Source organism: Oreochromis niloticus, linkage group LG3 (genome assembly GCF_001858045.2).
Source record: "Oreochromis niloticus isolate F11D_XX linkage group LG3, O_niloticus_UMD_NMBU, whole genome shotgun sequence".
Classification (NCBI taxonomy): domain Eukaryota; kingdom Metazoa; phylum Chordata; class Actinopteri; order Cichliformes; family Cichlidae; genus Oreochromis; species Oreochromis niloticus.
In genome coordinates, this window is record NC_031967.2 from 29,362,822 (window position 1) to 29,390,488 (window position 27,667).

Consider the following 27,667-nt stretch of genomic DNA (forward strand, 5'->3'; position numbering starts at 1 on the left):
TAACATTAGTAAGATGGTATAATGTCTGCCTCCGTCTCCTTCGATAAAATATCCTCCAACTGCTGCTTATCCAGGACTCAGTTGTAGGGGTGCCAGCCCTAGCCAAGAAGCCCAAACCTCCCTCTCCATAGCCACTCCTCAGCCAGGAGGCATCCTAGTGAGATGCCTGAACCACCTCAGCTGGATCCTTTCAATGAGGAGTAGTAGTGGCTCTACTCTGAGCCCCTTCAAATTCTCATTTCTGTGAGCTGTGAAGCCTTCTGCCTCTCGGCTCTACCTAGAAATTCTGTCCTGTCTGTGATATTATGTTCATTTTATTCATCTAAGATGTTTGGCGTGTTCACATATTGGGGGATAAATACTGGATTTCTTATCTTTCTCCTAAAAGCACCAACATAACTTCAGACCAGATTGCTTTTAAAGCATTCTGCTGCATCAGGCCAGCTGAGGTCCACTATTGTTACAGAACACAGTATGTCAGGATTTATTTCACTCCTGTTATTCCATCATTCAGCTGCTCAAGCTGAGTTAATAGCTACAAGGGAAAACATCAATGCTAAGTTCTTCCTGTTTTAATTGCAGAATCAAGAATGCATTTTGAGCCCAGAGGGAGAGATACTGGTTACTTAACCTTCTTACTGTCACTTAGCAAAAACAACATTAGGACAACAATTTAACGCCTGTTTAAATGTGACGGTTTAAAGTTTTAATCTATTATATTTTTTAAAATGCACACTCAGTGAATAAGAAGTAATTTCATACTGGTCAGCTATAAGTGAGGTTCTAGCTTTCAGCCAAGAAACAACACTAACAGTGCAATCCCAGACTTTCCTGGAACTTCCATGGAGACCACAGACTAAAAAGAAGATGGACACAGCCAGACTTGGCCAACAACCACCCTCATCAGATGTAAAAAAGCGCTTTGGGGTCCTTAGGGACTAGTAAAGCGCTATACAAATACAGGCCATTTACCATCTTCCTATAAGCGGCTCCAAGACAACATTCTTCTGATTGGCTGCCCCTCAAAGGGTTGAAAAAAAAAAAAAAAAAAAAAAAAAGGCCTTAAAATGAGAATTTAGATCAGTGAGAAGCTTCAGGCTCACACTGATTACTAACACACATGCACACCTCATTATTTAAAACAGTAGCCATGTTTAATAGAAGTATTCATTTTGTAATGGTACATGTGTTAGAAAATAAGGGAAAGCATAATGAGGCCGCGTTTTTGAACTGGCAAGCAGGATTTTTCATACCAAAACGAATTCAGAAGTTTATGTGATGTCGAAAAAAAACCCCCATCACTTTTAAAATCTCTTAACTATGAAATTACGATTTATATTTACAATTTATTGATTTTTAAATCATCCTTCAAGTGTTTGTAGATTGTGAGATAAAATACAACTAACTTATCAGTCTGTATCTTTTACACAGTAAACCACCAAAATACACATCATTGTCAAAGTTGGTAAAACCACATTCTAACAAAAACGCATTTCGGTGAATTATCGTTAGCAAAATGCCAATTTTAGCAAGAGACTAGCATACTTCTTTAGCAAGCACGTGGTCTCAACTCACCAAGATAAGCTATCAGCGGGAACACAGCAAGGTGCTCCCGTTAACTTAACACATTAAAGTTTTCAAGTCAGCTTTCGGACAGTGCAAACACTTGTTTATAACACTTTTTTCCTGCATTAAAACTCACCAAAACGACGATAATTCAGCACGGATCATCTGCAGCCTTTCTCGTTTGCTTTCAAAGCGTGAAAGACCTAGCTAAATGCGTGCTGGTGGTCCGATGCGTGGAAGGCGGGACTAATATTGCTTCTAAACAAATGAAATTATCAACACCAAATGTGATCCTCTCTCTAACTTTAGAGAGAGGATCACTGCTACAAAACATCACTGCTACAAAACAGCACAAGAGAAGGAGGATTTAGTGTTTGTGTTATTACGAGTGCTAAACAAGAACAGTTCCAGATGGTACAGTGGACACATGTGTGACTGCTGTGATTAAAGCATCTTTCTTTCAGCTTAACGAGTGAACCGTCAGCTCGTTCAAACACACGTTAAAGTCCGTTTGGCTCGACACCACCGAACAGAGGCAGCAATATAACATAGCTAACATTAACAGTGCAGTGAATCCTGCTTGTGCCGTCATATTCAGGACTGCAAACCGAGCAGCATCACTGACTTTCAGCTTGTTGTGTTTGTGGATATATGACTGACTTTAATTATCCATAAAATCATCACATTCTCTGTAAGATTAAGGTCAACTATATATATATTTAGAAGTAGAGGCTTTAAAACCAAGTTAACGCTGAAAGTGCAAACATCACTGTCACATAACTTTGCCGACATGTGGCCAACAGTAATGTTTTAATGGTCTTCATTACTCGCACATAAATAAGTGACATCATATTCAGTACTTTTCCTTTCTCTCTCTCTCGCTTGCTCTACTACTCACGCCTCCTCCTCGTTGTTTTGTGCCTGGGTTAACTGGGAACACACCTGTACGTGATTGTAGAGCAGTCAGTATAAGGGTAAGCCAGAACCAACGTTAGGGCTGGACTGGGGCAAAAAATCGGCCCGGGCATTTTGACTAGAGACCGACCCACCAGGCATTATAGGAAAAGCCATAAAGCCTTTGAATGAAAACAAACACTATGATGTACACTGCCTTGTTGGTACATATGCATCAATCTAATAAACTTAAACCTACACAGTCCTCCCTATTCTGGATTTTAAACAGTACATAGCGGGAACAAAAAGACTGCTTGGTCCAGTCAACCTCCTGAAATATATACAACACATGCTAGAAACCTGAAATTAAGACCAAGAAGACTAGAGGTGAGACATGACCACTAATCAATATTAAAATTAATAAATGACAGATTTAGTGATATTTTTATAAACTATTTATTTACCAAAACAATACAAAACCGCATGGTAGCACAAGATCTTTTTTTTAACACGGCAACCTTTAAAAAGTGAAAGAAGACAGAGAAAGAAAGGTGAGAAAGAAGAATAAGAATAACACTTAATTGAGCTTTTGATGGCATTTTAAACACAGTACTGGTACAGCATCTAGAAAATGTGGGAAAATACTGGCATCATATACAGTACTTACTTTGAAGAAATTATATGGGACGCTGACAAACAGGACACAAGTGAAAGGACAAAGAAGAGTGAAAGGCAATTGATGGACTTGCTGAGATGATCACAACAGCGTGGACATTTCATGCTGGAAAATCAGCCATGGCACAGATGCACCATCTGAGCGACCATGTTGCCCAGCAGCTGGACGGTGCAGTCATCTGGGCCCACAGTGGCTGCGTTGATGTTGTCTGAGTACATTTTACTGTGCTTAGCTGCAGCAGTGTGAACGACTGTGTCTGTGCTTGTGCTTTCTGCAAACTTGATGTTACACAGAAGGTTTCTGTTCCTCGGAGGTCACAGCTTCTTCAGGCTGGGATGTTTTCTCTCTTGGGGATTTCTTGTTCCACAGACTGGCCACTCATTTAAGAAAACCTCCAGAAATCAAAGTATAATCTTTTTAAAATTTTATTGATTTTTTTCTTTTATCAATTTAAATCAACAAAACAACTCACTCGCTGTTTAAAATTATTTTAATAGAGATGAAGCTTAAAACTAAGCTCCTTTTGTTTTTGTAATGACCTTATTCCAATCTATTTTATTAAATGGAGTTATTTCTATTAAAGTTGTGCTTAACGTTTTGGCTGCTGAAACAGGAAGGTGTATCTCATGTTCACTGTATGATTTCATTTAAATGTACAACTTTGCATGGATCAAATCTCACTAAAAAATATTACAACAGGATGTTCTCTGCATTTTCTACCTAAAACAGTTTGGACTGAATGACAGCTACTCGACATGCGTTCAGTCTAAGCTGAATATTTATACATTTGTCCGACGGACAGTGAATGCAAGCAGAAATCAGAGTGTGATTTTTCGTTTAAAATTTTATTCGATTTTCTGAAATTTGATCATTAATTTAAAGTGCCAGTTTAATTTACTGACTAGAAACAAAACCCCAATAATTGGACAATTCCCTCTGAGCAAGCATGTGGCAACAGTGGGGAAGAAAAACTCCCTTTTAACAGGGAGAAACTTCCGGCAGAACCAGGCTCAGGGAGGGATGGCCATCTGCCGCGACCAGCCCAGGGGTTTTTAAAATGACTCATTGGATGTTAAATAAATTGGCTTGTTTGATCGTCTGTGTTAGCCAATTTAAAGAGTAACTTTGATATCAGTTTTTACAGGGGAGACACCGACTGTTGTCTGCGGGTGATGCCGAAACACCGACCCAGAAATGACACGAACCTACTGATACGACCTGCTGGCGCCGCTGCCGACATCAGATGTTCTTTAAATGTCGTGATGACTTTTTCCTCAGCTGCTTGCTGGTTGAGGCAAATTAAAATCATGACACACTCAGGATCCTTCCACTCCTTAAGTAGAGATTTGTAAATGACCTTGTGTGAGGTTTTGAAGGTCTTCGAGGAAGGTTGAAAATCAATATCTTGGACCTCAGCCCAGATCTTCTTGACCAAGCGGTTCTTAATTGCAGAAATTGTATCATCTGTGTAGGAAACGCGTGCTTTTTTGAAAGCACGCATGACAAGTTCCTCCACGCAGACATCAACTGAAAGCTGCTTCTGAGCCTTGATTTCAGAAGACTCTCGGACAAGTTTCTCTGTAGATGCCAGGTGTTTCTTAAACACAGAGATGAAAAGTTTGTCCAGTGTCGGCTCTCTTAAATTCAATGGAATTTCCTTGCAGAGGTCTTTGAAAATGTCCTTTGCAAGGTCTTGTAGGGCCTTTGGTGATAAAGTCAAATCTGCTGTTTTTATTTCAGAGCAGATTTGATCTAACAGGTGCTGGTGGAGGGAGTCTAAGGGGCAGGCTTTGGATTCTTTTGCAGCCTGGGAAAGCACAGCTTGAAGGAGTGTGCTGAGGAGCCTTTTTCCCTCTGGTTCACCTCGAGGTGACGCAGAGGGTTTCTGCTCCTCAGAGGCCACGGCTGCTTCTTCAGGCTCTGTTTCTACCTCTGAGGCTTCTTCTAGTTTTGGCATTTTTGACAGTTCCACAGACAGCGAGGACTCCAGATCTTTGTCTGGTTGTTCTGTCTGTGGGACAGAACAATTGTCTGTCTGAATTTCCTGTGCCTGAATTTCCTGCTGGGTGCAGGACGTGCAGTGGGCGAATCTCCCACACGACACCCGGAAAAGATCTTTTATAAAGCCTTCTTCAGCTCTCTGATCCCATTCCGTGAAGAGAGCGGAAGCAAGAAAGCCGATGCGCACCTCCAGTTGGCTGAAGAGGCTGTCGATGCATCGTTCTTGTGGGATTTTATATTGCACCAGTGGGGTTTTGACAGAGTTCGCGCAGAGCTTCACCATCTGAGCGGCTATGTTGCACATTAGCTGGACGGTGCAGTCATCTGGGCGACCTGCCAGCAAGTATCGCAACTGTAACATGTTAATTTTATTTAAAAAGCCATCTATGAGCAGATTCACAGTGGCTGCATTGATGTTGTCTGAATACATTTGACTGTTTTTAGCTGCAGTGTGAACGACTGTCAGCTCTTACCTCGTGTGTCTGGTTCCGGTGCATTGACTGGACTGAATGATAGTGCCTGCTACTAACACCTGCCTATATGCGTTTCAGAGTGCTGCGTTATGATGTGTGTTCTATGAGGTCACAGCATCAGTCGCTTTGAAGTCTCCGCCTTGAAGTCTCCGCTTTGAAGTATCCCTGTAAGCCCCGCCCACCTCTAAACAGAATGCGACGGACCGTTGCCTAGCAACATCTTCACATCGGCGCCGGTCGTATGGATTTGAACCATTGACTGTAGAAAACATGGACGACGCGACACCGCCTCCTCCCATTGTGCAAAAATGAAGCCAAAATACCCCGCTTGTGGAGGCCTCCATCTTGCAAATTTGGAGCCAGAGTCTGCGCAGTAGTGACTTGAGGTGGAGCGACTGTGTAACGCTCCCGCCCACACACCCGCTGGACGTGACCGCAAACACGCCCCCTACACTTTTTACGTAGCCTGGCGGCTCGAGTTTTTTGGTTGTTTACCGCGACTGACGACTCGTTTAATTAAGGTAAATACAACCATGTCACTGTTATAAAAAAAAGAAACACAGCTTATCATTTTATAGTTCTAAAATCACTCTGTTGTTAATTCGTTAGCTAGATTAGCCGCTAGCATACGCACTGTGTTGGAGGCTTGTTGCTAGCTAGTTAGCGATGCTACAAGCACTCCTCTTTTCTCCCCTTTTGCCTCCCAACATCATAATGTTACTAACCATCCACCCCCTCCTCTCTTTCTCTCTTTCTCTCTTTCTTTGTCCACCCTTCTTTTCCCCCTCCAATCTGTGTCTGTCTTCATCCAACTTTATTTCCATCCCTCTTTCTCCCACTTTATTTCCACTTCCTCCAACCCTTACATACAACTTCCTCCTCCAGCTTCTCCCCCGCTTCCAGCGGGAGGTTCCTATTTCATGATCAGCCGCTCCTTGGGTCCAGAGTTTGGGGGGGCGGTAGGCCTGTGCTTCTACTTGGGCACAACCTTCGCTGGAGCCATGTACATCCTGGGAGCTGTCGAGATCCTTCTGGTGAGTTGCTTTGTTTGCTTTGTTGTTGTTCCAGTTAGCATTGTGTTCTCCAGACTTTTCTCTGGGTGTAAAGACCAGGGTTCGTACGGGTGCTTGAAATCCTTGAAAATGCTTGAATTCTAATGTCATCTTTTCAAGGTTTGAAAAGTGCTTGAATTTCAGATGTGGTGCTTAAAAGTGCTTGAAAATGTAACTGTATTTCATTCACAATAAATAGCTATCTGATTGAATTGTTTTCTTATCAGATAGAGAAATAAAATGAGACGCAAAAGCAAAATTTCCCCGCCTGGGCTGCCTTGCGTCTGTTTCAATATGTGACCCCGCCCCTCCCTCGGACAGTCGGGGATGAGTGCGCTGAGTGTGATGCAGTATGGCAGCGCTATTACGGAATATGCTGTGAACTTAGCTAACATTACTTAGCAGTAATATGAGTTAATTTACTCAAGTGAAAGCTTTAAACATTAGCCTGATACATAACTAGCTAACTTAAGGCTTTCTGATTAACCCTCTGGGGTCGACGGACCCAGAGTCTCCATTTCAACTTGGGTCGAACGTGTGGACTTCAAGCTATATACCAGTTTTTAAATTGTGTTGATAGGTCACGTAAAACCGATGTTTTTTTGAGGGGGGGGGGTTCTGAATAAAACAGTGGCGTTTACTCCGGGAAGAAACGGTAAAAACGGCGTTTTTTATGGAGAGCGCTAGCAAACACGCTTTGCTTGTGAGTGAAAAAAAGAAAAAACACTCCTTCCCTATTGGTGGAAAAATGTACCATGTCGACCAATCAAAAAAATGATATGGCAACATGTGGTATTTGGTTGTAGGGAAGAGGGAGAGAGCGAGTGAGCGAAAAAGAGAGAGAGAGTTTTGATACGTGAGAGATTTGTGATGTTTATCATGTTTGGAGTCTCAAGTTAGTGTGTTGTCTTGTGTAGTTAGTGTGTAGTGTAGTCGTTTTGTTTTGTGTGTCAGTTCTACTAGTGAACGTCACAGTTGCTGCAAAAAAGCCACCAAAGGCAGATTGCAGTGTAAACGCTGAGTGACACACCTGCTGTCAGACCTGCAGGTTTATCCCTGTGCTGTTCTCATCTGTGTTATAGTGGACACAAACTATTTATGCAACTCCAAAAAATAATTTGTGTGCCTTCTTATTTGATGCAGCACACCTGATTGTTCTGTAAATAGTTTTGAATGGTTATATAAAAAACGTCTGAGCCTTGGCTGCATTTTTAGGTAAATAGTACCATGTAACTTTGTTGTTTGCAAAACTGGTGCATATTTTTTTTTTTAAATGTCCAATTTCTATTTGCATTTCAAGTTATGAAAATGATTCGTTAAACATGCTTGTGGTTTTTACAGTCAAAAATATCACTTTCTACTTATATTTTAAATTTTGTCTGAATTTACATAAATTGTACCTAGGTGATGCAAATTGATGCATTTTTGGGGGGGGGGGTGTGCTGGAAAAGCTTAAAAAGGGACCTTGAAAGTGCTTGAATTTGACCCTGAGAAAAGCGTACGAACCCCGAAAGACTTACGTTGTGATTGTTGAGTGACTCTATACCGATACCAGGAAGGAATGACTCATTGCCTTCACTACATGTGGACCTCACAAAACCCTTAAAGTCGGTTATTTTAAATAAACATGTGACCTGAGTTAGGGACACAAAAGGAGGCTGACCAGTTTTATTGACAGACATTGATATTATTAATATATATCATCTGATTGGCTGATTTGCACTAAACGCACTTATATTACTGAACCTTCAGATAAGTGAGGCCTGCTTCTTACTCTCTTCCCTCTCCCTCTGACAGGTGTACATTGCACCCGGAGCAGCTATCTTTGAAGGTGAAGGAGCAGCCATGTTGAACAACATGAGAATATACGGCTCCATCTTTCTCCTCTTCATGGCCTTGCTGGTTTTCGTGGGGGTCAAGTACGTGAACAAACTGGCCTCCGTCTTCTTGGCCTGCATCATCATCTCCATTTTATCCATCTATGTCGGAGCGCTGGTTTCTGCCTTCAGCGTGCCGGATTTTCCGTGAGTCCTGATTATTTGGAAAAACACAGAGCTGACCGATCCTTTATGCGTCACATTTTTGACTGACTGGGCTTTCATCCACAGCGTATGCATGCTGGGAAACAGAACTATCAACGCCCATGATGTTGCTGACAACCACTGTAGTAAAACTGTCCTGGTTAAAGTTGCAGCTGAGAAATTAGACAGCAACTTCACGATTAACGGTGGGTTCAGATTTCCTTCTTTCTGTTACAAGTCATGAGGAGTAAGAGTGTCTCTCTGAGTTACACCAGTGTGTTTTTCTGAAATGCTGGTTTTTGTTTTTGTTTTGTTTTTTCTCTCTCTGATAGAAAACAGCACAGTGGGCCCCACCTTTGACCCCAGCCATGTCCCAGAGGTGATGGTGGAGAAGACCACACATCTTTGGAAGTTATTTTGCCATAACTCACAGCTCAACGCCACCTGTGACGAATACTTCACTTCAAACAACTTCTCTGAGATTAAAGGGATCCCCGGACTGACTAGTGGGGCCATATCAGGTAGAGTGCATGCATGAGGAGTGCAGTGATTCTCTGAATGAGAGATCATATAAAATATGAACACGGCCAATGTGATATCACCCACCTGTTACGAAGCCAAGCTGAGTGTTTTACCGTTGCCTCTTTGTTTGTTTTTTACATCTGATGAGGGTGGTCGTTGGCCAAGTCTGGCTGTGTCCATCTTCTTTTTAGTCTGTGGTCTCCATGGAAGTTCCAGGAAAGTCTGGGATTGCACTGTTAGTGTTGTTTCTTGGCTGAAAGCTAGAACCTCACTTATAGCTGACCAGTATGAAATTACTTCTTATTCACTGAGTGTGCATTTTAAAAAGTATAATCGATTAAAACTTTAAACCGTCACATTTAAACAGGCATTAAATTGTTGTGCTAATGTTGTTTTTGCTAAGTGACAGTAAGAAGGTTAAGTAACCAGTATCTCTCCCTCTGGGCTCAAAATGCATTCTTGATTCTTCCTGATTAAAACAGGAAGAACTTAGCATTGATGTTTTCCCTTGTAGCTATTAACTCAGCTTGAGCAGCTGAATGATGGAATAACAGGAGTGAAATAAATCCTGACATACTGTGTTCTATAACAATAATGGACCTCAGCTGGCCTGATGCAGCAGAATGCTTTAAAAGCAATCTGGTCTGAAGTTATGTTGGTGCTTTAAGGAGAAAGATAAGAAATCCAGTATTTATCCCCCAATATGTGAACACGCCAAACATCTTAGATGAATAAAATGAACATAATATCACAGACAGGACAGAATTTCTAGGTAGAGCCGAGAGGCAGAAGGCTTCACAGCTCACAGAAATGAGAATTTGAAGGGGCTCAGAGTAGAGCCACTACTACTCCTCATTGAAAGGATCCAGCTGAGGTGGTTCAGGCATCTCACTAGGATGCCTCCTGGCTGAGGAGTGGCTATGGAGAGGGAGGTCTGGACTTCTTGGCTAGGGCTGGCACCCCTACAACTGAGTCCTGGATAAGCAGCAGTTGGAGGATATTTTATCGAAGGAGACGGAGGCAGACATTATACCATCTTACTAATGTTACACTAATTAGGGCCTCTAAATCTCCTGTGTGTGAATTTGTAGGTGAATGTTTATATTCTGCCAATGTCAATGACTGACCTTACATGGGGGTTTGTTTCTCCCTCTATACAGAGAACCTGTGGAGTACATACCTACACAAAGGGGATGTTTTGGAGAAAAGATCCCTCCACACCTCTAAAGTTGCACACCCAGCCTCTGATCGCTATCCATACGTGTTTGCCGATATCACCACCTCCTTCACAGTGCTCATGGGCATCTTCTTCCCCTCAGTCACAGGTACAGACGTCCCTAAATTACTAACTAGGCTCCACTCAGTGTTAATTCAGAAATATAAGCATATAAGAAATTTAAACCTAATGTTGGCTTGGTTCAGTGATGAAAACGGATCATTGACAGGAAAAGCGCTGTAGGATATTGATTCCTGCTCACGGTGCAGCTGCTGATTCAGGATCAAACCTGTCAGGCATCTATTCTTGGATTTCTGTTTGTGTGTCTGTGCAGTTGGCTTTATTTTCACTTTTTAGCTTGAAAACACTTCAAAAAAGGGAATAAAAAAAATAAAAAATATGGAGATGGGTTCTCTTTGATTTGAAATATTGATCACACATTACACTCACGAGAGTGTTTATTAAAAAACTGTGGTATATTCAGTGTAACATTAAAGTTGATATTTTAAGCACAAAGCTGTTGAGTTATCACTTACAGGGTTTGCTTGAAATCCTTGAAAATGCTTGAATTTTAATGTTGTCTTTTCAAGGTTTAAAAAGTGCTTGAATTTCAGATGTGGTGCTTAAAAGTGCTTGAAAGTGTAGCTGTATTTCATTCACCACAAATAACTATCTGATTGAATAGTTTTCTTATCAGATAGAAAAATAAAATGAGTTGCAAAATGTAAAAGCAAAATTTCCCGCCTGGGCTGCCTTGCGTCTGTTTCAATATGTGACCCCGCCCCTCCCTCGGACAGTCGGGGATGAGTGCGCTAACATACCTGTAGGTTGCTGTTTTAATGAGTGTTTGATTGAAAACGACAATGGCGGAGTTTGCGCTCTCCAGTCGCATGATAGGTGAGTCCTAGTAAATAATTTTCCAGTACGTGTACGTTACACATGCTATTTTTTTTAAATTATGTTTGTTATTTTGCTGGCTATCAAACTCGCTGGAGAAATAATTGAAATGCACTGAGTGTGATGCAGCATGGCAGCGCTATTATGGAATATGCTGTGAAATTAACTCATATTACTGCTAAGTAATGTTAGCTAATTTACTCAAGTGAAACCTTTAAACATTAGCCCGATAAATAACTAGCCAACTTAAGGCTTTCTGCTCTGGGGTCGACGGACCCAGAGTCTCCATTTCAACTTGGGTCGAACGTGCGGACTTCAAACTATATACCAGATTAGGGCTGGGCCATATTATACCGTTCACGGTAATACCGGTATAATGTTTGGCAACGATAGGAAAATGAAATATCGCGATAGAATATGGGTCAAATGCGCATGCGCAGTGCCTTTGTTTTCATACGCACATGGCCGATTGTTGAGTGAAACGGATGAACCAGAATTAGTTTGTAAAAATGGTGCCACTTCAGTGATGTGGAACTGGTTTGTTGTTTGTCCGTCAGATACACAACAAAGCACAGTTTTTTGTAGAACATGCAAGTGGCCGTCGTTATTGCCGTATTTGTCGGACTAAGGTGCTCGTAAACCTGGGAGTAATCTGGGTCCTAAACTCCCTCCTTTTCAGGTCCCAAAGTCAAACAAACACTGCAGCATCACTAAGAGTTAAAAACGGTCTAAATTCTTTCATCTTTCATAAAATGATCAGCGTTGCTGCTTTACCAGGTGTAACTATGAAGTTTAAGATCCAGGCACCCATGAAAACAGAATTTATTACATTTAACGGAGTTAGAAGTTAGCAGGAAGCTAGCGGAAGTTAGCTCGCTAGTTTCGCTAGTTACCTAAGCATGATATAGCATATTCTGACTGAGAGATTTCTGAAAAAATTCAAACGTACAGCTCTGCTATCACTTCCAACACAAACGAGGACAGAAAGCTACACAGCAGTGACGTTTGTAAGGTTACTGAAGTTGGGCTAGCTGGTTTATAATGATGTGCTACGTGATCGCTAGCGACACAGCTATGTTAGCATAACAAACAGTGAAGCTGGAGGATGAACGCTAACACTTTTCCACTCAATAAAAGTTAACGAGAAGTTTCCTGATGGTTAGAGACAAGTGCAATCGCATAGCAGGATGCTGTAAACGGACCAAACTTCAGTCAGGAGAACAACTGAGATAATCCATCCACAATACGAGGTTAGTCATTAATATACTGCAACAATATGGGAATAGAGCAGCTGTGATAGAATACAGCATTAATGAATCAATTGTACAGAAGTGGAGGAAGCAAGAAGAATGAGTTGAATAAAGTTTGATTTATCTGACTGCTTTGTTTCGCTTAATGTGTCTTATAACCCCGTGCACCTTATGGTCCGAAAAATATGTATTTGACTTTTTTATTTGGCGCACTGCAGTATAATGTTGCAAAGCACCTCTTTTTAACTTCAGTGGATATTATACATGGTTATGCTCAGGATATGTCAGCCTATTTCTACTGGAAATGCCTTTTGGTTAAACCTTTAGCAAGGAATTTGCATTTGCACTGTTAAGTTTTTATATAGCTTTAATGCACATAAAAAACAGCTGCTTGTTTAAGTGAAAATAAATGGATGGTGTTTTTTTGCGCTAGTAAAGTTGTGGAGTTGTATTTTGTTTCGCATCAATTATATCGTCAGTTATATCATTATCGCAAATTTTCAAATATATATCGTGATAAATATTTTTGGCCATATCGCCCTGCTCTATACCAGATTTTAAATTGATAGGCCACGTAAAACCAATGTTTGTCTTTTTTGTTTGTTTAATAAAACAGTGGCATTTACTCGGGAGGAAATGGTTAAAACAGCGTTTTCTAAGCAGAGCGCTAGCAAACACGCTTTGCTTATGAGTGAAAAAAGAAAAACCACTCCTTCCCTATTGGTGGAAAAATTTACCATGTCGACCAATTAAAAAATGATATGGCAACATGTGGCATTTGGTTGTTTGGGAAGTTTTAGGAGTGACCGGCGAAAGAGAGAGAGTTTTGTTACTGAGAGATTTGTGACGTTTACCGTGTTTGGAGTCTCAAGTTAGTGTGTAGTGTAGTTGTTGTTTTGTTTTGTGTGTCAGTTCTACTAGTGAACGTCACAGTTGCTGCAAAAAAGCCACCAAAGGCAGATTGCAGTGTAAACGCTGAGTGACACACCTGCTGTCAGACCTGCAGGATTTACCCCTGTGCTGTCTAACTATTTTTTGGAGTTGCATAAATAATTTGTGTGCCTTCTTATTTTTGGCAGAACACCTGATTGTTCTGTAACTAGTTTTAAATGGTAATATGAAAAACGTCTGAGCCTTGGCTGCGTTTTTAGGTAAATAGTACCATATGACTTTGTTGTTTGCAAAACTTGTGCATATTTTTTTTTAAAAATGTACAATTTCTATTTGCATTTCAAGTTATGAAAATGATTCGTTAAACATGCTTGTGGTTTTTACAGTCAAAAATATCACTTTCTACTTGTATTTTAAATTTTGTCTGAATTTGGATAAATTGTGCTGATACAATATGTCAAAATGAGAAAATAACAGATTGGCAAGATAAACAGTTTTTAAAGGTGAAATATAGAGGTCAAATCAAAAGTAGTCAAAAACGGCCAATTATACCCTGGACACCAGAGGGTTAAAGGCTAAAAGCAAAGTGTCACCAAGTACTGTTTATATTTGTGTGTATTACTGCAGCTTTTTTTGAGTATTAACTTGGTGCCTTTGGGTGAAATAATGGTGATATGAGGGACTGATCCATATGGTCACAAAGAATAGCCACTTGTTTCATTCAAAATGTGTTTATCGTCAGCACCTGCACATTAAACTACTTAAACATTATAAATGTCTTCAAGCTCACACTGAGGCCTGTGGGGCACTATCAGCCACTGAGACAGTAGACACATTTGTGTATTTGTATGTGAATATTTCATACTTTAAGGCTGCCTGTTTATTTAAGGGAGATGAACAAAATACATTGGAATTGTACATAACATCACAGATGATAAATTCAATAAATGGTAAATGGCCTGTACTTGTATAGCGCTTTACTAGTCCCTAAGGACCCCAAAGCACTTTACACATCCAGTCATTCATCCATTCACGCACACATTCACACACTGGTGATGGCAAGCTACATTGTAGCCACAGCCACCCTGGGGCGCACTGACAGAGGCGAGGCTGCCGGACACTGGCGCCACCGGGCCCTCTGACCACCAGTAAGCAACGGGTGAAGTGTCTTGCCCAAGGACACAACGACCGAGACTGTCAAGCCGGGGCTCGAACCGGCAACCTTCCGATTACAAGGCGAACTCCCAACTCTTGAGCCACAATCGCCCACATTAAATAAATTCAATAGATTTTAAGTAGATGCTTGTGCATTCTTACAGTCTTATATGTTGAATTGAACTATGTGATCTGTTCAAAGCCTCCCAGTCAGTGCTGTTCTCCATGCCTGTCTAACTGTACATGATGTTATTAGCACAAACACTTTAAAGGTGATCATTTATGACTTCAGCAATAATACAGACAGCAATGTAGTTAGCAATAAAACAGTTAGTTTTATTGGGAATTAACTTAAAAAACAACAAACAAACATCTGTCTCCTATTTTTTTTTTTTTTTTTTTTTTTTTTGTCACAAAAGCATCAATATCTGATGAGAAGACTTATTTCTTTTTGGGTTTTTTGAACAGGAGAAGAATATCTCTAACTAGTTGATTTGTTCACATTTTCACATCTCAATTTTTAAGTGAAATGTGCATTTTGAGTTTATACAATATGTATATAAGGCGACCGTTTCCTTTTGCAGTATTTTTGTGTGGTGCGTTTTTCTATTTCTTAAAAAAGGGGGAACAAAAGTGTTTGTTCACCTAGGATGATTTGTTTTAATTTTTACATGGTCTTACTGAGGTGATGCGAATTGAAACATGCATACTTTTTTTTTCTTTTTTTTTTTTGATGGGGGGTGGGATGGGGATGTGCTGGAAAAGCTTGAAAAGGGACCCTGAAAGTGCTTAAAAAGTGCTTGAATTTGACCCTGAAAAAGGCGCATGAACCCTGTTGATTAAGCCATGGTGCTTTAAAATGCTTTAAAGTGATGGTGTTTTATGTTTTCTCTCATGTACAGTGTGACCCATTTATTTAGGTAGTTTAAGTGTAATTTGTAGTTACCTGGAGATGCTGTATTTTCTGCAGTTCCTGCTTTCACTGAAGCTTTTGATTATTTCTTTGATTCTCAGTGCTCAGGCTATTGTCTCCTTCCACTCTCTATCAGATTTTTTATTTTTCCATTTGCAGTACTTGCCATTTCCTTAAACATAGTGTGATTTGCTGGGTCTGTGTGTGTATATTTGAAATCTGTGTGTTTCTGGCAGGTGTTTGGCCACGGGAAAGATGACTGGGAACCTACGTGGGCCCTGCTGCTGACAGTTCTGATAGCTGGAGGGGGGGGGCACAGAGTCAGCCCCATCCCTCACCCCACCCCAGTCCAAGCAAACTTTAGATGATCTCTCACATGAATTTTCATTTCTGCCCCCCACCATCCCACCTTGTGTGTGTGGGTGTGGTGTGGGTGTGGTGTGGGTGTGGTGTGGTGTGGTGTGGTCGACAGCCCAAAAGGACGAAGGCAAGGAAGGCAGCAGGTCCGGATAGAATCTGCTCCAGACTGCTGCAGGACTGTACAGAACAGCTTTGTCAGGTGATCCTGTACATCTTACATATTTCTCTCATGTTTCATCTTGTGTCAGTACCAAAGAATATTTCCTAATAGTCATAGTTTGTGTGTGCGTGTGTGTGTTCTTATATATCAGAGAGTGAGTGTGTTTGGACACGCCTTCTCATTCAATGGTTTTCTTCTTCATGACGATTTACATTGTAGAAATATTCACCTTTTATGGCTGCACTGGTTTGCCAGCTGAAACATGTAGATGCATAATTTTTTACAGCCTTTAAGATCGAATTCATGTTGGGGTTGAATCACAGATTTTTACATATAAAATAAACAGTTAATACTTCTAGTCTCTTGACTAAAGAGATTCTACTGTGATGATTAAGCCTATGAGCAGGAGGTGTCTCTCTCTGCACTTCAGAGTACACCAGAGTTTTGTGTTGAGGCCTCTGGTGGATTGAATTCTTTAAACATGAAAACAGAAAGAAGGAACCTGCTTTAAATCCCTTCGGGTACTCGCACTTCCTCCGGCAGTTCAAAGAATTGCGTGTAATGTTAATTCTGAACTGGATGAAGTTCTTAAAGTGCATAAACTGAACCACTGCGTGAATATCCGGTCTTTAGGTCTGACGTCACTAGCCGTGTCTGGGCTTAAACTCCGCTGCAGGTCCATATATCAAACGATCACTGAGGCATTACTGAGAGTTGAAAAACTTTCTAAAGTCTTTCATTTTTAATAAAATGATCAGTGTTCTGCTCTACCAGGTGTAGCAATTGAGTTTAACATCCAGGCATCCATGAAAATGGAATTTATGATATTTAACGGAGTTAGAAGTTAGCAGGAAGTTAGCTCGCTAGCTTCCATCTAAATACAATATAGCATGTCCTGACTGCGGGGGTTTTGGAAACAAATTCAAACGTACAGCTCTGCTATCACTTCTGACATAAATGAAGACAGAAAACTAAACAGCAGTGACTTTTGTAGGGGTACTGAAGTTTGGCCAGCTGGTATATAACGATGTGCTACGTGACCGCTAGCGACGCAGCTATGTGAGCATAATATAAACAAGCTAACTTTTTCCCGCTCGATAAAAGTTAACGTGAAGATTCTCGGCGGTCAGGAACAAATGTAATCGCATGGCAGGATGCCGTAAACGGACCAAACTTCAGCCAGGAGAACAACTGAGATAATCCATCCACATTAGTCATTCATATACTGCTGCACGGGCTGGGCTGTAGTTGCATCGTAAGGTTTTAAAAACTGAGCTTAATTAAATGATTAGCAGTAATAAAAGCCGAGGGAGGTCAACAGTGATCACTGACTGTTTTAGGAGCTTTTTGAGATTAAATAGAAGAAAATACAAAACATTAAACACGTTAACAACACAAAAGCCATATTAAACGCAGACTACTTTAGGCCCGGAAGTAGGATTCATCACGTCATCACTTAAAGACCGGATAAGGTTAAATGTGGACCTGAGATCTCAATAAAATATAAATTCCAGTCTGTTTTCCACTAATCTCTACAACAGCTGTTTTCTCACCTCTTCTGAGCATGTCCATGTACCTCTTCTCTGCACGACAGTGACATCATATACCTGTGAGGACGCTGATGATGGAGCAAAGGTCTCAGATGCTGAGACAGATGCGACTGTCTAAATCTGATCGGCACAGAGAGGTAGGTGTGGAAAGCTTACAGCGGGGTTTCGTGTGGTGTGAAAAATGCCTGTAGGTTTGCGTAGGGTTGATTAGGAGTTGTGTTTGAAACTTTATGCAAGCTGGGTCTTAACAAGCATTTGTTCACCACTTTCACCAGGAGAGCCCTAGCAGTAGCAGCAACAATGGTAGGCCAGAGGCAGGCGTTGCTACAAGGTTTCAGGTAGCGCTGGGCGATATGACGATATGTATCGTGTGAGCGATAGAAAAGTGTCTATCATGCCATTTGTCTTCTATCGTTTTTAACCCAATTTTTATAAATTATTACATAAAATATATAATTAACCCTTTACAACCGGTCGGAGCAGGCACACTCCGTTTTACCCTAACTATTTTTAAATCCCTGTAGAACTGGAACCACGTAAGGTAGCGCAATAATGGTTTTTTTGCATATGAAACCGGAGGAGTTGTACTTACATCTAATGCCATTAGCCTGCCCTAGGTCACGGTTTCCTTCCACATATAGCTTTGCAAAAATTACATAAGAAGCACTTGCAGCAACAAAAAGATAATATTCCAGAAACACGCTTTGCCGATGTTCATAACACTTCCTACGTTGGCATATACGTCAGCGCGAACTATCGCATGTCCGCCATTACCTGCCAGAAACCGGAAGTGACGTCATTTTCGCGAAAGGGCCTTATAAGCCTATGTTGGTGTTTTTAAAAGTCATGTTTGACTTTATGCTTTTCTGCATCGTTTCTGGGATGCTTAGAACTCAAATTATACTATTTATTTTCATTTTTCCTGTAGTATATAAAAATTAGTGCATCTCAAAAATAAAACTATGAAGACACTCAAAATAAATTTCTCGTGGTTGGAAACTATTTTGTGCAACTTTTTTGTATTTACAGTTTTGAAGGATACACCTCTTAAATTTTTCTAACTAGAAATTTATGTAAAAAACAATCAAAAACGATTTTCAATTTTTTGTAGTTTATTATTACAGGTCAGGAGGGTGTCCGCCTGATCTCGAAGTGTCTGAGTGTTTCTCACATTCTTATAGCTTCAGCCCCCCTCCAAACTAAGCATTCACATTGTTTCTCTCTTACGGTGCCTAAGTTATGACCTTGGCTTCCTGTGCAGTATGCTCTGTTCTTTTCTAATCGGACAAATAAGGCAGTGATTCTCTGAAAACAGTATTTCTTATAACGCAGCAGTATCATGGGTCATAAAACAATATCATTCATTCACAATAAATCTGCAGTCTAATGCAATACAAATCAGTTTAATAAATGTAATAGTTATCCCCTTCTTCTAAGTCAGGAGAATAATGCAAACTAAAACTACATAATAATTTCACAATCTTTAATTAGGGGTATAACGTTGCATAAGATAATATAATAATCTCACAGAAGTCATCACCATCTACTCCTGATTAGAGAAACACTGAAGCATAAAGACAGTGGAACTGGAATTAATGGGTGGAAGCTGGAACTTTCCATTTAATGCCATTCTGAAGTTATGGAAAGAGAAGCCCCTATAAACAAAGTCAAAGGGCTTTTACTCTGAAATGCAAAATGAGATTGATTTGAGATTGAGATGTTACCACTGTAGAGTTGTGTTATGGTTTGCATGAACTCCAATTACTTAGTGGAAACAGTAATTGTCCTGTTAACAGCATCTGCGTTTAATTATAAAAGGTACCTCACAAACAATTATAATCAAGACATTGACGTGATAAAACTGTGGGGTTGTATACTGTCAATGTAGAGTGAAATGATCTTGTGTAAACAGCAACTTTGCTTTTAAGGGTTTAAGGGATTCTGAAGTCAGTGAAAGAGTGGGTCATATATTGGCAATTTCAACGGGACATTACTTTGAAAGGCAAAATCAAGGCGACTTGAAATTGACTTGGTATCCCCGTGATAGTGTACACTGCACACTGTCGATCTAGAGTGAAATTATCCTGTGGAAACAGAAATTTTCATTTTTAGAGCATTCTGAAATCACTGAAAGGTAGGTCTTAAGTGGGCAATTTCAACGGGCCATTAATTTGAAACGCAAAATCAGACTGACTTGATAATGACATGACATACTGTGTGGGGCTGTATACTGTCAATACAGAGTGAAATTATCCTGTGGAAACAAGAATTTTTCTTTTTAGAGAATTTTGAAATTCTTCCAAGAGTAATCAGATATTGGCAATTTGGAAAGGCTTTTATTTTGGAAAGCAAAATCAGACTGACTTGATATTGATATGGTATCACTGTGGGGTTGGATACTATTGATCTAACATGGATTCATCCTGTGGAAACAGCAAATTTCAATTTAAGAGCATTTTGAAATCGTTAAAAGAGTAGGTCGTCTCTGGGCAATTTGAAAAGGCTTTTAATTTGGAAGGCAAAATCAGACTTACTTGATTTTGATATGGTATCACTGTGGGGCTGTATACTGTTGATCTAAAGTGGAATTATCCTGTGGAAACAAATTTTCATTTTTAGAGCATTCTGAAATCACTGAAAAGTAGGTCTTAAATGGGCAATTTCAACGGGCCATTTGAAACGCAAAATCAGACTGACTTGATAATGACATGGTATCATTGTGGGGTTGCATACTCTTGATCTAGAGTGAAATTATGCAGTGGAAACAAGAATTTGTCTTTTTAGAGAAATCAGAATTCATTGAAAGATTATTTCCCATATGGGCAATTTGAAAGGGCTATTATTTTGAAAGGCAAAATCAGAATGACTTGAGATTAACATGGTATCACTGTGGGATGGAATACTGTCAATATAGACAGTAATTATTCTGTGGAAACAGCAATTTTCCATTTTAGAGCTTTCTGATGTCATTGAAAACGCACACCGATATATGGTCAAATTGAAAGGGCCATTATTTTGACAGGCAAAATAAGAATGATTGTTATTAACATGGTATCACTGTGGTTGTATACTGTCAATATAGACTGCAACTAGTCTGTGGAAACGTGAATTTTCCATTCTGAATTAATTGAATGAGTAGTTCAAAAATTAACATTCAGAGGGCTTTTACTTTAAAGCCATCTCCTTGTGCATTTCAATATTGACATGTTGCTACTAGAATAATAGGGTATGTCATTTGTATCCAACATTAGAGTGTGCAAACAAGAGAAATTGATATTTGTGAATGTGCTCTTAATTTACTGTAAGTTGGTTTTTATTTTGAAATCATGCTTCGGGAACTTTTATTTTGAAATCCGGTTTCCACATCCCTTCCCTTAATACTTTGTTTTAGGTTCCCTGTGTATTCAAAGTGGAGGCTGGCTTGACTGCAATGCTGGAATTGGAGGCTGGCTTGACACCAGTTAAAAACGGGACCTGTGCAAAAACCTGTGCTTACATTCAGTCTCAGTTTCAACTGTCTGAACTGTCTGTTAAATTCATTATTTGTTAAGTAGCCCTCTGTATAACTAACCATTCAGGATTTATAACACTGATATGAAGCTAACACTTTCTGTGTATTGGTGACAGTTAAAACTGATGAGCAGCATTTCTCAGGTCCGTGAGCAGGTTCAAAGTCAAAAAAATAAGTTCAAAGTCCATGAGGCTACTACCTGATTCATTCTGCTGCCTCATAATGTCATCAATAAAACACACAGATTCTGAGCTGGAGAAGTGAACAGACTCACCAGTTGCTTCCTTTGTATGTCCAGCGAATAGTATCCTGAGGGAGAGTCAGAGAAAAGCTTGCATTAAACTGTTTAGCATCAGTCTGAGTGACGCATTTTCTCACAGCATGTATGACTTTAACAGTATTTCATTTCCCCCGTTTGCACACGCTGACAGGACCCAGTATGTAAACAGTGTCCTGGACAAACACCACAGTTTGTTTAGAAGACGTAGCCGCAGCCTGATGTAGGTTAGTGTGCATACGTACGGATCTTTGGACAGATAAACATGACGCAAACAAAGTATTTACTGCTGGGGAAGCGCTAACACACAATACAGCTGGTGCCTGGCACCACAAACAGTTTCCTTTTATAAGGCCTCACAAGTACTCATCAGTCAGTGACTATATCAAAGACTCCCACATGACATTAATAATGCTGATTTGGCTCTCTCAGTCTAGGATTAACTCTCCTTCAGTATTAAGATTATCACTACGATTGTCTTCATTCTGTTTTGTTGTTTTATTATGTAACTTTACTGTCCTCCTCTGTGTAAGGACCTCTGGTCAGCCTGTACTCTGTGTCTGCAGAGCAGTTTAGTTTCATCGCTCTGACAAAGAAACTTTCTTGGATACTTGGAGGTCAGGAGGTAGAGCCAGAGAAAGCCATAGTCGCTGGAAGGGCAGTGTTTCGATCCTCTGCTCCCACAGTCTGCATGTTTACTTATCCATGGGGGAGCTACTGAACCCAAAAAGGGCTTATATGAATCTCTTTGACTAGGTGAACAATGCATATAGTAGAAAGTGCTCAAAGTGATTGCTCCAGTGTGTTCATCTTCCTTTTAGCAGGACTATTTAAAAAGTTATTGGTGGTGGGCTCGGCAGCCTACATCCACTCCAGCTCCTCCTTTTCCTTCTGTGCTGTATTTGGCCTAAAATCACATCTGCTCACTGATGTCTGCTCTGTGACTCTTTCGCTGTGCTTGCTGAACAGCTGCAGATAGATGTAACCTTTTAACTGCAGCCATCTGGGCTAAAATAGCTCACAAACCCTGCCTGGTAGTGGGAGGAAAAATTACATTTCTGGTCTTCGCCTCCTGTCAAACTAGACTCGTATGTACATTGCAGCAGAGGATGCTGTTATGGAACGAGTTGCAGCATGTCGTTGGCGGCGCTATTGCAGCGGGTAGTGCTGGGCGATATGACGATATATATCGTGTGGACGATAGAAAAGTGTCTATCGTGCCATTTGTCTTCTATCGTTTCTAACCCTAATTTTATAAATTATTACATAAAATATATCATTAACCCTTTACAACCGGTCGGAGCAGGCACACTCCGTTTTGCCTAACTATTTTTAAATCCCTGTAGAACTGGAACCACGTAAGGTAGCGCAATAATTTTTTTTTTTGCATATGAAACCGGAGGAGTTGTACTTACATCTTATTCCATTAGCCTGCCCTAGGTCACAGTTTCCTTCCACATATAGCTTTGCAAAAATTGCATAAAAAGCACTTCCAGCAACAAAAACAAAATATTCCAGACTTGCAGCAACAAAAACATAATATTCCAGAAACGCGCTTTGCCGATCCGATCAGCTGTTCATAACACTTCCTACTTTGGAATCTAAGTCAGCGCGAACTATCGCATGTCCGCCATTACCTGTCCGAAACCGGAAGTGACGTCATTTTCGCAGAAAATGTAGTTTTTTACCTTCAAAGCCTATGTTGGTGTTTTTAAAAGTCATGTTTGACTTTATGCTTTTCTGTATCGTTTCTGGGATGCTTAGAAGTCAAATTACACTGTTGGAAATAGTTTATTTTGATGCACATGCTGCAAACAAAACAAAAACGATTTTCAATTTTTTTCTAGTTTATTGCACTTTTTTGCAATTTATGTAGTTACTATGGACTTAATGCATACATATTATTAAAATTTGGGCTATAACACTTGTATTGATGTATGGAAACTTGAAATGCTCCCACAAATGGCACTACAGCATGTAAAATGTAAAGATAAGCTCTGGCGGACTTGGTTCTATGGTAGATCTTAAAGGGTTAAATAGCCTGTGGCAAATATATTAGTGTTGTCTTCTCACTATATATGCTCCATTTTCTCTTGCATAAAGTTAAAAGTATAAAAAAATATTTTTCGCAAAGAAACTGTCTTGTGGTTTTGCGACCTGGTGCTGCTATACGTGCGCCCGGATTTGCGACATGCTTTACGGTAACTCAAAACAAAGACTGCACCCTCTCCACTCGCTGTTTATAAACTGCGTACTTTCCAGATGACCACAGGTCAGGTGGTATATCGTGATATAAAATAATTCATATCATGATAAATATTTTTTCCATATCGCCCAGCAGTAGCAGCGGGAATGCGATCGACTCACGTTCAGTTTTTTCTTCTTTCTTTATTTTTTTCTTTTTGTGGTCACAGCTTTTGGACAGAATTATAAGGGAAGCAAGATTTTTTTTTTTTTTTTTTTTTTTTTTTTTTTTTTCCGGAACAATATGTTGCAAATAAATCAAAAAAGTACCAAAAACAGGTTAAGAAATACATTTTGTGTGCTTACAGGCTTAAGTTACAACCTTTCATTTTGACTAATTTCTTAAAATTTTGTTATTACCATATAATCTGCCTTTCCATTAAACTGCTGCTCGTCACTCATCAGTGTCACGGCTGAGCAAACATCCTGATCTCTTACAGGACTATGCATCTCTTTAAAAAGAGACCAAGACCAGAGTCAGCCCCATCCCTCACCCCACCCCACTCCAAACAAACTTTAGATAATCTCTCACATGGATTTTCATTTCTGCCCCCACCATCCCACCTGGTGGGGGGCGGGGGGGATCCCTCACCCCGGCCCAGCCCAGCCCAGCCCCACATCGACAGCCCAAGAGGACAAAGGAAAGGAAGGCAGCAGGTCCGGATAGAATCTGCTCCAGACTCCTATGACAACACAAGGCAAGAAAACAAAGTGTTGATCTTAAACTCTAACAAAGCCTTTAAAGTTTCCGCTGAACCCTCTGCTCTGTCTCTGCCCAGGTGTGGCGCAAGTGTTCAATGCGAATCTTCACAGTGGCCCAGATGGAGGATAATTCCATACAGATGCAGAAGGATTTGTTAACCTTCACCTATCAGCTACGCATCGATGCTGAGGTGGAAGTAGTGGAGATGGTACGCACAAAAACCCAGAACGTCTCCCTCATTTCTTCTTAAGTAGCTTTAAGTTTGCTGAAATGATCTTCCAAGAAAGAAGGAAAGAAAGAGAGAATAAAACAAGCTATACTGGATTTAAATCCAGCTGATCTCCCTTTAAGGTCATCCTTTTAAGCACTGCTTCAATTACATTACCGGGTCTGACCACTTGCACTTTGACTGAAATATTCACCTTTTATGGCTGCACTGGTTCGCCAGCTGAAACCTGTAGATGCATAATTTTTTACAGCCTTTAAGATCGAATTCATGTTGGGGTTGAATCACAGATTTTTACATATAAAATAAACAGTTAATGCTTCTAGTCTCTTGACTAAAGAGATTCTACTGTGATGATTAAGCCTATGAGCAGGAGGTGTCTCTCTGCACTTCACAGTACACCAGAGTTTTGTGTTGAGGCCTCTGGTGGATTGAATTCTTTAAACATGAAAAGCAATTCATCTCATGTAAACAATAACGTGGCTGTTTACGTTTGGACGAAAAGCCCAAATGCACAGAAACAGCTGCGTTTTCAAAAATACCCGTGTAGGTGCGGACGTAGCGTAAAAGAGTTAGTAGTGTATTTTATTACTACCTGTAATTTATTGCAGATTACATGTATTTGCTTAATTGTTTACTAAATGTTTGAGGTGTGAAATAAACTGCAGTGGAGCAAAGTGTGTGTGTGTGTGTGTGTGTGTGTGTGTGTGTGTGTGTTCGTGTGTGCGCGCGCGCGCGAGAGAGAGGGGGGCGTGAACATTTTTCTTGTAAAACAAAGGGGGGCCCAGCAAAACAAGTTTGGGAACCACTGGCCTAAGGTGTGATATAAATGACTAAAGTGATAGCTCAGCCTGTAAAATGTGAACTGTCTCAGTCAGCAAAACAAAGAAACACCAACAGCTCCCATCAGGATACTTTAAAAAGGAAAAAAAAACTCTTTAGCGATCCAACAGGTGCTTCCAGGTGTATAAACAATGGCAAAGTAAACAAATTCCCCCTCTCTCTCTCTCTCTCTTCACCTCCTATGACCGGCAGGTTTATGTTCTCCGACCGCGACACAACTGCCGGCACCCCGGCTGGAAACATGATCACCATGTCCAAGAAGCTGCTGTGGGGCGCCACTACCAGGATCTGCGCATCCTTCACGTCCGCCTTACGACCTTTCACCTTAACCCAGTGGAAGCCCACGCAGAAGAACACTGCACGGCCCAGCAGCCACAGGATCGGGTGGAACAGCCAGCGCCGCCAGCCTGATAAGGGTTTGGAGCGTTCCTCCTGAGACAGGCCGGCCAATCGCAGCACAGCGACGATCCAAGCAGAGATTAACAAGATCCACGCCAGGAAGACCCGTATGGGGAGCAGGGTGTAGCCCAGGATGATGCCCTGCAGGATCAGAGGGGAAAATTAGAGATGTTTAAACATAATGCAGGGTTCAATCAAGTGAAACGCACGCCACCAAACATCAGAAACGGTTTCATGGTCTAAAGCTAAAAAGATGCCCTCTTTAGTTCTTTTCATGGCATCACAAAGCCTTAGTCAATCTAAACTCAACCACTCAACACAGGACACATCAAGCTCAGCTTGATTTAAAGGTCAAGTTTAGGCGAAGTCATTGTTTCAAACAAACAAACACTATTATTCCTGCTGATTTAAGAAAATGTAAGATATATGAATCGTAGTGTTTGTTTATATAATGCTAATGAGCCATGTTTGCTTGGTGGAGCTGGTTAAATGCTCTTCGGGTGAAACCTGCTTAAAGATAACTAAGAGGCAAAGTGGAAATCCATCAGAATGATGGAAGGTTTTTCTTTTTTCTGTTTTTCATTAATAATAAAGCGAGCGAGCGTGTGCGTGTGTGTATTGCTTTTATTAATCCCTCAAAGCAGAAGAAGTAGAAACAATGCTTCCAATATGGCAGCCTGATTAAAGAGCCGGTGAGGCTTTAGCCTTTAACATCCACAACAGACAGACCTCTACACGCTGCACACAGGGAAACCCTTGCTCTGAGTCTTCACCCACAGCAACACTTTCCTGTCATCATCTGTGCTGCGACTCCATCAAGGCAAAGGGAAGCAACACGTAAACATTTTCTCAAACTGCTGCGCTGAAACCGTTTCCAAAGAGCATGCTGTGTGAGACGATAAACCTCATTTAACCTTTTAACCTGTGGCTTCCGGAACAAACTCAGGCGAGTCAGTCACTGCAAACACATTTATAGCATCAAGTGTTTGTCAAATTAAAAGGATGTGTTTTTCTACAGCTAGGATCATTTTCTATGTGCAGTAAAGTGCATCATCGGTGTTCAATCATACATTTTGTAATTGTTATAAACAGAACAAATGTTTTCTCAATTCACTGCTTGATTCTTAACTTGTTTAAATGAAACATGATGAAATGTCTGCATTATTTTTGAAATGTCCTTGGCAGCGCATGTGTCTGCATTGTAATTTACTAATAAAACGTCCTGTGTGTACTTTGGTGTGTGATTTATATTATTTTAAATGGTAAATGACCTGCATTTGTATAGCGCTTTACTCAGTCCCTAAGGACCCCAAAGCGCTTTACACTACATTCAGTCATTCACACACTGGCAATGGCAAGCTACATTGTAGCCACAGCTGCCCTGGGGCGCACTGACAGAGGCGAGGCTGCCGGACACTGGCGCCACCGGGCCCTCTGACCACCACCAGTAGGCAAACGTGGGGTTAGTATCTTGCCCGAGGATATTTGGTATGCAGCCTGGGATCGAACCACCGACCTTCTGATTATTGGCTGACCTGCTCTGCCACCTGAGCTACAGCCACCCCTATATTATATTTTATTGCACATAAATCAGTAATTTTATTTTACAGTTACACACAGTCTTATATCTCTGCTTGCTGATGTTGTTTCCAGTGTAAGTAACTTTAAAGTGGCTACATGACAAATTTTCTTAGGGATTAATAAAGTATTTTGATTCTGATTAATGTGTAGTATTTAATGATTCAGTAATGAATGAACCTTGACCTTCTTGGAAAGCCTTTCACTTCATTTGAAAAGCAGTGCTGTGTTAAGCTGCCTTGTTGGCTGTAATAGTTTACAGATGAAGCATCTCCTCTCTTGTCACGTG

General features: G+C 40.6%; 2 protein-coding genes across 4 annotated transcripts in view; one reads left to right on the forward strand and one right to left on the reverse strand.

Annotated features, from left to right (window-relative positions):
* Positions 1-27,667, reverse strand: part of LOC112846225 (solute carrier family 12 member 4) — a 94,173-nt gene that overhangs the window by 17,119 nt on the left and 49,387 nt on the right. The gene's annotated exons all lie outside the window — the stretch shown is intronic.
* LOC109199706 (solute carrier family 12 member 4) lies at positions 5,996-27,031 on the forward strand. 3 transcript variants are annotated; one of them, XM_019355025.2, is made up of 9 exons: positions 5,996-6,131; positions 6,496-6,644; positions 8,460-8,686; positions 8,771-8,889; positions 9,016-9,204; positions 10,366-10,530; positions 15,764-16,086; positions 17,642-17,734; positions 25,594-27,031. In XM_019355025.2, the coding sequence occupies exons 2-7, from the start codon at positions 6,531-6,533 to the stop codon at positions 15,784-15,786; spliced, it is 837 nt and encodes a 278-aa protein (XP_019210570.1). In that variant the 5' UTR covers positions 5,996-6,131; positions 6,496-6,530; the 3' UTR covers positions 15,787-16,086; positions 17,642-17,734; positions 25,594-27,031. The 3 variants fall into 3 exon arrangements, with proteins under 3 accessions (XP_019210570.1, XP_025761412.1, XP_019210571.1); XM_025905627.1 differs by lacking the exon at positions 25,594-27,031 and adding an exon at positions 24,070-24,326; XM_019355026.2 differs by lacking the exons at positions 15,764-16,086; positions 17,642-17,734; positions 25,594-27,031 and adding an exon at positions 10,651-10,912.

Bases quoted from the DNA above. Each gene is read 5' to 3' on its own strand.
- LOC109199706 (XM_019355025.2), top strand. From the start codon at position 6,531: ATGATCAGCCGCTCCTTGGGTCCAGAGTTTGGGGGGGCGGTAGGCCTG. The intron at 8,687-8,770 runs GTGAGTCCTGAT...TTTCATCCACAG, and splicing joins TTCAGCGTGCCGGATTTTCC to CGTATGCATGCTGGGAAACA. The intron at 10,531-15,763 runs GTACAGACGTCC...TGTTTCTGGCAG, and splicing joins CTTCTTCCCCTCAGTCACAG to GTGTTTGGCCACGGGAAAGA.